Below are 13,678 nucleotides of genomic sequence, written 5' to 3'. Positions count from 1 at the left end.
TATGAAATGAAAAAAATCTAAAGCTCAGAAGTATCTTTTGAACAATTGCTAGATGTGCTACTCATAACAAAGACTTTTCTCCCGCAAATATATGGATAAAATTAATCCATCTTCTGTTATCTTGATAATCGGTTGGTCTTCTCACCGCCGAACACCACCAACTCCCCAAACAATTATTTTATTGTTACTAATTCACCGTTAATTAGTCTATTACAGTTTGTGCAAGTGATAACCACGTAACAGAATGTTTGTCTTTTTACATAAAGGTGACAAAAACAAAAATGGTACAATATTTGCAATTCTCTACATCTGTATGTTTATGCGTAAGAATACATGTACGGTAGGACAGTTCACACCGATTATCTGTTTCTACATCCTTTATTTTAAAATAATCCATTCAAAGTTATATCATAACTGTTACTTCTGATACGAAACTTCACATATCTACTGAAACGCTTACAAAAATAAATTAAAATCTACATTTATACGCAACAGTCAAATTTTATATAACTATAACGTCTATAAATTTCTGCTTAATAGGAGTTGATGCGTTTTGTGCACGTGCTCAATTTATATTTTTAGATATAATAGTTTGCAATTTTGCTCCACATTTCGCTGACTTGGCTGTTTCATGGAAACTCTTCACAAGATCTGTTCCTTTCTGTATCGCGCTATCCGACAGTCGCCACACATCTAACATTCTAAGTGTTTGTTTAACAGTGCTTGGCTGACTACTTTTGATTTGGTTTATTTCATCCTTTTCAAAACCAAGTTTTGTCGCCATTGATTCCCATTCAGCAGCGATGGCGAATGCCATTTTCTCTAAGCTGTCGTTTGAAAAAATTCCTGCAATTAAAAACAAAATAATTGTTTAGTGCAAGTTATAAAAAATGGGTTTGTACTCAAAACACAAACAACACGATATCGTTAAAAAATAACAACATTTTTTTTTTACATATTGTTGGTAGCTAATCCAACCGCTCGAGCATTTATCTTATTTAGTTAACATTTTAGTAATTACTCCTATGCGTCGTTCAAGTCTAGTGTAAAGAAGTGCGTCTTGCTACAAGCATGATTAGCCTCATTTCTGTAGTGTGATCATACATTTTGTGATAAAAACAGTTTGTATCGATAGTAAACAACTGTGATTAAAAGTTAGCCATTATGAATGCTCTGCATAGATAATTGCATATGGATACTTGAACATGCATATACAAGAAGGATCACTGAAATCGAAATAACCGAAACGATTCAGATTTTGACAAAAATGTTGCAAGGAATTAAAAATGATTTCCAAATAGCTACAGTTAATTTTTTACGTCTTAAAACAGTGAATAAATTTTAAAATTATATGACTACCTTTTCCAGGAAGGTATGGTTTGATGAACTGGTGCGCCTCTGATTCCATTTTGTCATTATGATGGGACTTGATTATCTTCTCAACCTTCAAAACCAATGATGTATGCACTAAACAACATTCGAATGATTGTAGTGTATGATACAGACACATTTGATGTTAATATTAGCTTTTCTACAGAAAAGCACCTTTACTTGTAAATTATACATAATAATATACATCGTTTCTGGATCTTGACTTGATCAGTTGTTCATTAAATATAATTTACCTCAATTGTTTTTCGATTATTTTTATTGTTCTATTGATACGCCATACTTGTATTAGTCAAATAATAAGAACACACTATTGATGGAGATCATTGAAAAGGAATTTAATGTTACCCTACATGTGAATATTCTATATATTCTACTTAAGTATAAAGTTACATTTTGACATCGTTTCCCTGCAATACGATATGCCTCCAGTTTCTACAGTAGAATTTTAAACATAGAAAAGTTACATAAGTCTCACGTTTTAAATTCAAAAGTGTCTATGTGGGTTCAGAGAAATATAATAGCAGACATTCTCGAATTATTGGAACAAATAACAAACTTTGACCAGTATGATCATAAGGCAGAAGTTGATACATCGGTGGAAATATGCTGACTTTTTTGTGACCGTTATCACTGCATTTATCGTTTATTGGTTATGTATTACTAGCTATAAAACCAGGTACACCCGCCATTTATTCTTTAAATGTCCTGTACCAAGTCAGGAATATGGCAGTTGTTATCACATATAGTACTGCAACTGACATCGAAAAAGACGCTTAGTTAACGAGTTTAATGGTCCGGAATAACACACGGCTGCAAATTGTTTTAAATGATAGAATAATATCTATATTTTAATTTCCGTCGGGTCGTAAAAAGTTTCTATGGTCACATTTTTGTATTTTATCCCTTTAATGGGGTTACCCCTCAATTTACGGTTTTGGGTAGTTACCTTAAAATCCAAAAATATATTTTTTGGTTAAATTTCCCGCTATTTTCATAAATATTTTCTATGCACATATCATCAAGGATCATCGGAATGATGAAGACATAAATATTATACCATCTCCAAGTAAAACTTTCAAACTTAAAGTTGGCTGTTTTTTAGATAGAAATTTAACGCGTTTTTCTTTGAAAACGAGAAAACATATGATTCAAAAACAGAATTTGACATTTGAGAGGACACAACATATTATTGCGATACTGCATGCAAATTGTGTTGGGCAAGTTCCAAACAATTTTGTCAAAAACTCAAAAATAAAAACATCATTTGTACCTTTTTTAATTACGGAAATTTCCTATCCGTCAATCAGCTCCACCATTTATTTTTTCATTCACAATCAATTTGATAGTTTCGATGTGATTATGTAGATTTTGTAGGAGAAGTTAATTTATTTTTGAGTGATTTGAATATATATAGTAGTTCTTTCGTGTATTTTCTGTAAATAAGTTATATTTTTGTTAATAAAATTTTGACTTTATATAAAAGTTAACCAAATCCTTCGGATAAGAGGTTTTTCCGGATAATGACTATAGTTGACATTGTGTGAAAATACATTGTATACATGTCAATGTTTAACCCCAGAGCAATTAATATGCATGCAAGTGGTCGGGGGAAAAGTACTATTGAAGTTTCGCAGAGATTTGGTGTGTGACAAGGTAATGCTAAAACCAACTTCTCTTGATATTCTGCTTTCCGTGGGCGAATCATCAGTGATGTTATGAGACTTGCACCAGAAGGCAACATTGGTGCGTCTTTAAATTACATTGATTGATTGATTGTTGCTTGCTTAAAGTCCAGTGGCAAATATTTCATGCATGTTCAGGACGAGAACAAGCTAACAATAAAAACAATAGGTAGGTTTTGTCATAATAGAGGCCATTCGGGATGATGATCGGGAAAATTTAGACTGCCACTGGAAAATGATGGGATATTGGATTGGGACAGAAATTTTCCATTGCAACATGCCACCTACGGACCCCTTAAAGACTTGATGCAAAGGTTTTTAACGTGCAAAGAACGTGACTTTCCCTTTACACGAGGCAGCGGATTTAACGTCCCCATTCTGACCGGACGTGACTGCGAACTTGATACATCCCGCACAGCCAAACGGACTCCCAACTTCGTTTTACTGCCGGTCGGGGGAAGACCAAGTGACCATATTTCGTTTCCCCAGTCACCCTTGGGGAACTTTAAATTAGAAACAACAGAAATCCATATATGTGATCAAACTGATCGACATGTAACCTCACAACCTGACACTTTTATACGATCTCGCGCTCAGTTTCTTCCTTGTAGTTTGGATATGAAAACAGGGTTTTTGTGTAAAAGAAAAACTTAAAAAAAAACAGAAAACTACGCAAAACTGAGTCCTCTAAACGTGTTAACAGTCTTTTAAGTTGTGCTTATTAATGTGAGTAATCATTTATCCATGCATAACCAAGTACTTATTGAAGTCAACACCTGTGCAATTAAGTAAAACAGTCACTGAAAAATAGAATTTGAACTTGCTGTCAGTTCATTAATAACGATTGTTAGTCATGTGATTTGTTTTTCCATAAGAAAAAGCCTTTCTCATGTAGCACATCCTCTATATATACCGATCAATTTTACCCAAGATTGTCTCTGATGCTTACCAATCTGCCAAACTCCAGAACTAACTAGATATTGTGACACCTTACAATTCAGACACAGTGGGGCCAAGGGATATGAATTACAGAGTTTAGCTCTGAACTCAATTTAGGGAATGCCATATCTGCTGCCGGAAAATTGAAGTCCATACTTCAAAAGAAGAACAATTACTTTATCCTGCCACCAGTGGTCTTATGAGCTATGTCCTCGTTTTGGTATTTCTATGGAAATGATGCCCGCATAGCTTGTTAATAGATATAGGAAAATGTGGAATGAGTGCCAATGATACAACACACCAAGTCTCAATTTATAAAAGTAAACCATTATAGGTCACGGTCCGATCTTCAACACAGAGCCTAGGCTCAAAAGTTCATTTGATAGTTTATCGATGAAAAACAACACAAAGGCGCTTCTGAACCGTATATTGTCCCTAAAGATAACAAAAATTCGTAAATGTATGGCTATTACAAAATCAATCGTTTCTATAGCAACATTCGCCCCTTTACATTTGGGACTGGCAGTGCAGATACATCATGCATATGCATATGGGAATATGGGTCACGAACATTGATCGAAACTTTGTACTCACATTTCTTTTGTGTTTCCTATGCAAAGGGAAGACTATATCTGACGAGTTTGACCAAATCATGACGGTATTTACGCTCCAGATAGCATTTGTACTAAAAAAAACTGTATTTGCTTTGAACAAACTCTGTCCTGCGCCGAACTTGTTCTTATAAAAAAAAAGGAAGTGTCTTGTAATGCTAATACGCGTACTGAATCCGCATATGATGACTAAGAGATTGATTCATGTCCCTATTTTATGAATACTTGAGCTATTGTGTGTCGCTTTTAAAAGTTATATAAGGATCATGACTGAATTTGAATTACAACATTAGAAAATTGGCATTGCATTGTATAATTTTTCATCCTTCCCTTAAAAAATCAATGAGTTAACTTTTTTACCAGGATTATCCTACTAAAAAAATGTTCATGCACCAAACTGACTTTGTTTTACTCTCAATTTTTTTTTTTAAACCTCGCATTCGCCTCGAGTGACTATAGTATATTTTGTGTTATTACTGCTCTGTCCAGACTTTGCAAATACACAATATGTATTTATCTATAACTAGATACTAATTTTCACAAAATACACAACCTTTAAGATGCAAAATTAAATACACTGTTTCAGCGCTTGAATTTTGTTTTTTTCAAAGATAGAAAAAATATTGAAATAATTTGATAAACTGGTGTTTTATACTTTAGAAAATAATTCTGTAATATACTATAGTGAAAAACTATACACAATATGAAAGTTTATGGATGTGAAAAGGTCAAGGCCACTTCTTCTTTTGCTATGTCTTAAATGGAAAAAATCAGAAGGTTCCAAATCAACGCCATTTTGTAATGGCAGCTCTTCATATCATTAGTCAAATTTGTCGTTTTAACATCGTTTATAGCATATGCTTATGATTGAATCGTTTTTGTAGCATTCTATTGAATAAATATCAGAATATTTCTCCTTTTTGTTCTTGTGTTTGAAATATTGATATTTTTAGGTCTGACCTTTGACCTCAATTTCACAAAATTGTGACCACTCTGGATTTTTACGACCCAACTTTTCTTATTGTACACGTTGTCCTCTTTCCATCGAAATATAATTTAGGTGTGTGTTCTTCCGGACCATTAAAGTTTTAAAAAATGAACTCTGGTTGCAGTACTAATAGTCCTTCTCTTTGAATGTGGACTTTTATTTTTGTAGCAGTTCAGTACTTCTGTTGTAACGTTGGTTTCCTCTTTTGGTTGATGTGGTTGGTCAGAGACACGGATTTGTTTCAGTTAAATCGATTTATGACTCATGAACAGTGTTATATTACTATTGTCTTTGTTTACGACATTTATATTGTTCATTTCAAAGGATAGTACGATGTACATTTCATCAATGACAACGGACACAATTTATTTCTCCAACACAATATAAAACACTCACATTTTCACCCGGATATCATTTTTTTGGTTAACAAAATTTACATCTTGAAGCGCACAAAAAGTTTTTAAAATGTCTGACGTTAAAGTTTGACGCCAGAAATGGACATAGGAAGTCATATTTGTATATGTAAAAGACTGGATCAAAGTTTTGAAGTTTTGGATTTAACACAATAAGAGTGTTGACCATAAAATGAATAGGTGTAACAAATGGAAACAATTTATAAACAAGATACCATAAGGAACATTTAGTTAAAGTTTGAAGGTATTTGACCTAGTAGTTTAACAGGAGAATACTTTTAAAATAGTTTACGACGACAGACGACAACAGACGACGGACGTTGACGGACTCCAAGTGATGACATTAACTCACATAGTGAGCTAAAAACAATAAACACCTATGGTATACACAAAAAAAAAGGATAACCTCTGAACAAAAGGCTAATAGTACGTTATCATCAATACATACACTTGTCACATTTCGTTTTACTGATATATAATTATGCACTAGAACACGCGAAATTGGGGACATTAAGAGCGTAGTTGAAAGTATGTAAAGTGTTATAGAGAGAAATTTTGTAAAAAATTTAATGACGGAACAATTTCAGGAATAGTATGAAAAGTCATAGATACTTGGGGACAGAACAATTGTTTTTCTACCCTCCTTTTTTCCGAAATTCACAAATTTTAGTTTTCTATTAATTTAAATATGAAGATACATTTAGTATGTTATGAACATTCATTACTATACATAAAGAGTATGTGTGTGCCTGTCCTAGATCAGGAGCCTGAAATTCAGTGGTTGTCGTTTGTTTATGTGTTACATATTTGTTTTCGTTCATTTTTATATAAGTAAGGCGGTTAGTTTTCTCGTTTGAATCGGCTTACATTGTTATTTCGGGACCTTTTGTAGCTGACTTTGCGGTATGGGCTTTGCTCATTGTTGAAGTCCGTACAGTGACTTATAGCTTTTAATTTCTGTGTCATTTTGGTCTATTGTGGAGAGTTGTCTCATTGGTAATCATACCACAGCTTATATGTATTTGCTTTTTATAGGCATTATGTTTTCTGGTCTTTACGTCCTTTTGTCTGATCGTCCGTTCGTTCGTCTGTCCCTCTCCAGGTTAAAGATTTTGTCGAGGTAGTTTTTGATGAGGTTGAAGTCCAATCAACGTGACACTTAGTACACATGTTCCCTTTGATATGCTCTTTTTTATTTTAATGCCGAATTAGAGCTTTGATGAAGTTGAAGTCCAATCAACGTGAAACTTAGTACACATGTGTCCTATAATATGATATTTCTAACTTTTATTCCAAATGAGAGTTTTTACCCCATTTTCATGGTTCACTGAACATAGAAATTGATAATGCGGATGGGGCATCCGTGTACTAGAGACACATTCTTAGTACTATCTAATCTCAGTTTACTAATCAATCCACGGCGGTCATTAATATATCATACAGACCCTCTCTAGTTAATATTCTTAGTGACCCGATGAATTTTTGTAAAAGCTTTTATAACTGGAGGATTACAGAAAAGGTATCAAAAGTCATAGATACTTTGGGACAGGACAATTGCTTTTTAGCCCGGCTTCTCCTTTTTTTTTTAACCAAAATTGTCATTTGTTTGTTTTCTATTAATTTCAATAACACATTAATAATGTTAGCGTTTAACTGTATATTATGAACATTCATTGCTATAAATAAAGTGTATTTGCTTTTTACTATCAATTCTCAGCTTACTAATCAATCCACAGCGGTCATTGGTAAATTATATAGACCCCCTCTATTTAATAAACTATGTGACTGCCGTGGATACCAACCTTGAAAATGATAGCAGATAACAAATACACTTTATTCATAGTATATGTATATTCAATGTATAGAAACCGCTAACAGGAAGTCTAGTCAGACTAAAAATTCCTTTCTAAGACGTAAACAATATCCGGACGCCTTATTTTCGTTTTCCTCACACAAAAAACCATACGGAATAATGATAAGCCAGGAATACAAATGCGACTATGCATAGAACACAGATGCACGATGATTAATTAATTGTGGAAGGAAGAAAATCTACACACAAAATGAGGTCTACTCATTTAATAGTACAGATTTTAAAACTTTTCACTTTATGTGTTACTGTATATGAATAAAGACATACTTGTATTTATATCAAGAAGTGTATTTATATAACCTTATCTGATTCTAATGGTGCGTGATGATTTGCCCAATACAAAATGTACTGTTCGCATCTCTCTCGTTGAGGTGCATTTGCTGCTTGTTTGTCGACATTTTTACAGATTTGACGATACAGATGAGAGTCGCCGTCGGTAAGATAGCCACCAAGTCCTACCCATTTTGTGGAATTAAAATTTGTACACGTCAGCTGCCAAGCGATGAATTTAGCCATTGCTTTCACTGCAATACATGAATTAAAAAAGTATAAAACATGTACAAAATAAAGGCAACAGTAGTATACCGCTGTTCAAAACTCATAAATACACGGACAAAAAACAAAATCGAGGTAACAAACTAAAACTATAAGAAGAGAACAACGACACAGAAACGGACTAAGCATTAGACAAAATCCTATGAGAATAACAAATATAACATCAAAACCAAATACATGAATTTGGGATAGATAAGTACCGTGACACGTCTTATAGTAATGTGAATTCACACTCAAAAATAAGAGAAAACAAACGAAACAACGGAAACACAACGTTAAAATGTAACACTCACAGAAGCAAACTATAATATAACAATGGCCATATTTCTGATTTGGTACAGGACATTTTAAAGGAAAAAATGGTCGGTTGAACCTGGTTTTGTGGCATGCCAAACCTCCCTCTTGTATGGCCATGTGAAATATAACATTAAAATGACAACACAACATTACAGGACTACAATATAAATAAATAGGAGAACACAATTGACAAAGAAAACAAAACAAAATTCCAGGCAAAATACTTGATAGCACTTGAAGGACATCAAAGTATAATAATTAATTCATTACATTAATTGAGCTCACCAAATATATTTTTCTACATGATAATTGAAATAAATGTGTAATGCCAAATATAAGATAAGTGTTCATTGCATACAGTGTATAGGCTTTGAATATGCATATTCAGGATCAGAAACTGCATATTGTCAATAATATGAGCACGATACCACAAGACCAACAAGTTGGTTAGACATATATGAATACACATTTATGGATATGTACATCACAATAAAACATCATTATTAAACAAAAACAAACAAAAAAATGAAACGACAAAACAAGACGACAAAAACAAATTTTCAAAGCAAAACGGTCTCTTTTGACTATGCACGTATATATACATAACTTTCAGTGACACATAAATACAGTATGGTTTCATTGGGAATATTATTGATTAATGCATTGTTTACGAATATAATGTTTAATAAATGAAAACTTCTTATATAAGTTTAAAGCTAGAAAATGAAACTAGCATTTAAAGAAATCACATATTAAGTCACTAATTCCGAGTTCCAACTTCCTCGGAGTGAGAATGCATTCAAGGGTGAACAGATATTTATAAGTAAATGTAAATACCTGGAACATCAATGGTGTATGGAAAGTTGCCAATTAGTTCCTCCAGAGGCTAAATGATAACAACAATATGTACGATATACATCAATGTTCATAAATGAAAAACAAAACAAGTTAAAACTGTTCTAATATACATAGTTCATAAATAGACTATAACTTTTATCTTTAAAATTTGGATAGTTGTTTCATTGCCAATCGAGCAACATGTCCATGTTTTAAATGATAAATCAACACGAGATCCACTCACTGTAATAAAAACATACCAAGAAAATATACTCGTATAAACTGTAGTGTATAACTTTAAATTAAGATTGCAACATCTAACTATTTATGTGTTTGCCATGCTTTCGTCAATATTAAATGAGATCTTTTCAATAAATGTTTGTAAACATTTTATTTCTGTTGTTTAAACACTGTTTTGCATTACACGCGAACACGTAGTTGATTTATTTACCTTTGGCACGTATACAGCAAGTGACCCTGATCTTTTCAAGGACAAACGAGCTGAAGATACGCTGTACTCAAGATATCCATGATATGATATGTCTTCTCCTTGCTCAGCCTTGTTAACAACTACTAGATGCTCAGAATATCTCTCTGACTTGAGATGCTTATAAAATGTCATCCTCAGTGGCGAACGTTTTAGACGCTGTAAATAAAGATTTGATTCAAACTTTATTTCGATCTCTTCTCCATCAACAACACCAAACTCTGCACTCTCAGCCGGTCCATCATTATAACCAATAGAATCCAAGTGTTTCATAGTGGTGTCTACATTTTCAGATTTGACACATTCAATAATGACTTCATGCGGATTCGAATGCTTTTGACGACATATTATTGACACAGTAGTGACACAGTTTAATCCTTCCAGTATTTCAGCTGCTTTGCAAATATCTTCGTCTGACATGTTGTCCGGAACAACTAGCCCAAATACTCTACAAACAGATTAAAAGAACATAACCAAAAAAACTCATGTTATTGCTTTATTTTATTATCACATTATAATCTATCTATATTAAGTAACACTTTAGACAAAAGCGACAAAAATGCAATGCTTAAGAAAAAATAGGACAATGTTTAATTAGAAATGAATATCAACACATATTGCTCGGACTTCTATTTATTTACAAACTATTGATTTTTGAAATATTTGTTTATATTAAGTGATTGTGTACGTACTGATATTTGTCACTGCCGGACGGAAGTTTTAAGAACCTTGCATTAGGATGTGCTTCTGATTCCTCTACTGGTACAACTTCCCAACTCTTTCCTGTCACCCTTGAAACTACACAAATCGTACCCTGTTTCTTTTCAAAATCTGTTGAAAAAGTGATGTTCATCGATCCCATTATGAATTGTTTTCGAATTGTAGTATACAATGTACAAGTTTATTGAAAACAGGTATGGAACAAAGCAATGATATTATCAGATACAGCGGATGATATATTCTTACTCTGTTATCAGATAACCGGTGTATCAACAGATAGTCTAATACATGTAATAGATTGTAATATATTGAATGGATTAATTAATACCAATATAAATTGCGGAATTTAATGGGTGTACATTATAACTATAAATATGTAATGATCAATCAGGATACGGTATAATACAATCAACTTCATTGATATTTAACATGTTTAAAGCCATGCGCCGGCGACAAGAAAAATAATGTTTGTTATTCTAACCAGTATTTTATCACTGTCAATAAATGCTCTCTTTTCATTGATTTCTGTTTTTATTTTAATCTTGTCCAAAGATGTTATATGTGCAAGCTTTAAAACTTGGATAATAGAATATACAGATCGTAACATGACGGCAAGAAATTATATGGGATTTTATATAGGGAATTTAAGCCTACAACCAAAATTACCAATTTTTAAGTGTCTTTGATATCAATCCAATAGATGAATTTGGTGTGTGAAATAATCATCGTCATTTTTTTAAGGATTCTACAAAAATGATTACAATGTCTTAATTTGCGATCACAAAGACTGAGGCACAGATGCAAATCACTTTACCACCATACCTTTATTGCAGAGAGGTATATCAACGAAATTCATGATAAGTGAAATATTTGAAAGCCAAAGCTTCATAAGAACCGAAATAATTCAAGAGCTTTATGACCGAACAGAACCTAACAAATAAACAAATGCATCAAGGCCAACTTTGACTGAGTGAGTTTAAACTTTAGAGCATCACGCTATTTGTGGATTTCAGATCACAAGTTATGACACAGATTGAAATATTATTTTAGTGAACATAAGCAGATGCGAATAACAGAATCATGAGAATATTTAATAAACAACCATACGAGTCCGCTGTTTCTTGAAAGTAATATATATGAATGTGCAAAACATATTGAACAGTTGTAATAAACCTTAATACCTGGATCAAAGTCACTGGCAAAGTTGTTCTCCGAGTCCGTGTCTTTATGACTTCTAGACAACACCACTTGATGTTTTACAGAATTTATTCTTGTTGCCACATTTGGTTGGGAAGATGTTAACTGGACTAAAAATTTATCGAAGTCACTATCTGAATTCGTCTCATGCAAATGACGTATAATCAAACGACTTTTGTCACCTTCTGTCTCTTTTGTCTGCAAATTAAATTTTAATACACAAGAATAAATATGTAAAACCAATTTGAAACAAATTGAAATTGTGTATATCTAACAGGATTTGATGGAAGTACTTTTCACCTAACCCTTACAAAACAATATACAATCTGTCGATACCTATATCTTGGCATTGCACAAGGTCATGTTTTTCTCTGACTGTTTATGACGTCTTTTCACTAAATCCAATGGATGTTGGATGTGTACGGATTGATAATTCAGTCTTAGATGCGTGATTTTTGTTATAAATTGTAAATGGCTTTGAACTAGCTGTCAGTCAACTGGAAGTACTCTCAGATCTGTTCCTACTGTCTTTTTGTTGTTGGGATGTACAAGTATCCTGCCACGTCCACTTGTATTTTTGTCCATATGATGAGTTAAGCCTTTTTCAACTTTTTTTATACTTTGTTCTTATGTTGTACTGTTATACCCCTGTCCCAGGTTAGGGAAGGGTTGGGATCCCGCTAACATGTTTAACCCCGCCACATTAAGTATGTATGTGCCTGTCTCAAGTAGGGACCCTGTAAATAAGTAGTTGTCGTTTGTTTATGTGTTACATATTCGTTTTTCGTTCATTTTTGTATATTAATAAGGCCGTTAGTTTTCTCGTTTGAATTGTTTTACGTTGTCATTTCGGGACCTTTTATAGTTGACTATGCGGTATGGGCTTTGTTCATTTTTGAAAGCCGTACCGTGACCTATAGTTTTTAATTTCCGTGTCATTTTCGTATCTTGTGGAGAGTTGTCTCATAGGCAAAAATATCACATCTTCCTTTTTACCCTTACGGCCAAAAAACTTAAATTTCTATATTGAAGAATTTTCTATAAACGATCAATCAGCTTACTATATCTTTAATGATAATCAATATATTAGTCCTAAGTGAGTGGAACAATGCATTTTTCTGTCTTGTTAGGTCTTCAGTTTCAGGTGTATTGTATTAGTCACTTTTCACTTTGTATTATTATTATTATATTGATCTTCGATGTGTGATTGTATTGACCATTGACAACCTCTGTCTCTTGGTTTTGTTTCCTATTTAATATGATTGTAAATAGTTTTAAACTGATTAAAAATTACATTCTGATTTCTGAACAGTTTGTTTTTCTGAATGGAACGAAATAGTTAGGAATGATTCATGTAAAACAAGTTTAATTAAACCTTCAGTTCTTCTAGGAAATCGCTATCGAAGACATCATTTAATTGCAATTCATTTTCGTCAGGGTTTAAATTGTTCACTATCCATCTGCTACATCTGTTAAGAGTTTCTTGGTTGACTGACTGATTTTGATGTAAAGTTTTGTCAACTAAAATATAAAAAGAAGATATAAATATTTTTTTTTTATTGGACCTGTGGATATTCATATCTTTAAACATTTTAGTTGTAAAAAGGAAAAGAAGAAAACTGAAAATAAGAATAGATAACAGAGAGGTAGATGATGATGATAATGCTGGTGACTAGGATGTTGATGC

At 32.9% G+C, this 13,678-nt stretch overlaps 1 protein-coding gene across 1 annotated transcript in view; it reads right to left on the bottom strand.

Moving 5' to 3' along the window:
* Nucleotides 1–240: 240 nt before the first annotated feature.
* LOC143081020 (uncharacterized) overlaps nt 241–13,678 on the bottom strand; it is a 44,422-nt gene continuing 30,984 nt past the window's right edge. The window contains exons 6-13 of the mRNA XM_076257254.1: nt 13,367–13,512; nt 11,976–12,189; nt 10,767–10,905; nt 10,039–10,522; nt 9,588–9,636; nt 8,199–8,422; nt 1,360–1,444; nt 241–846 (exon numbers count right to left, since the gene is read on the bottom strand). Coding sequence (XP_076113369.1) covers nt 566–846; nt 1,360–1,444; nt 8,199–8,422; nt 9,588–9,636; nt 10,039–10,522; nt 10,767–10,905; nt 11,976–12,189; nt 13,367–13,512 — 1,622 coding nt within the window. The 3' untranslated portion in view covers nt 241–565. The remainder of the gene's footprint in view (nt 847–1,359; nt 1,445–8,198; nt 8,423–9,587; nt 9,637–10,038; nt 10,523–10,766; nt 10,906–11,975; nt 12,190–13,366; nt 13,513–13,678) is intronic.

This window comes from Mytilus galloprovincialis, chromosome 6 (genome assembly GCF_965363235.1).
Source record: "Mytilus galloprovincialis chromosome 6, xbMytGall1.hap1.1, whole genome shotgun sequence".
Classification (NCBI taxonomy): Eukaryota; Metazoa; Mollusca; class Bivalvia; order Mytilida; family Mytilidae; genus Mytilus; species Mytilus galloprovincialis.
This window is presented reverse-complemented; position numbering and strand designations above follow the sequence as displayed.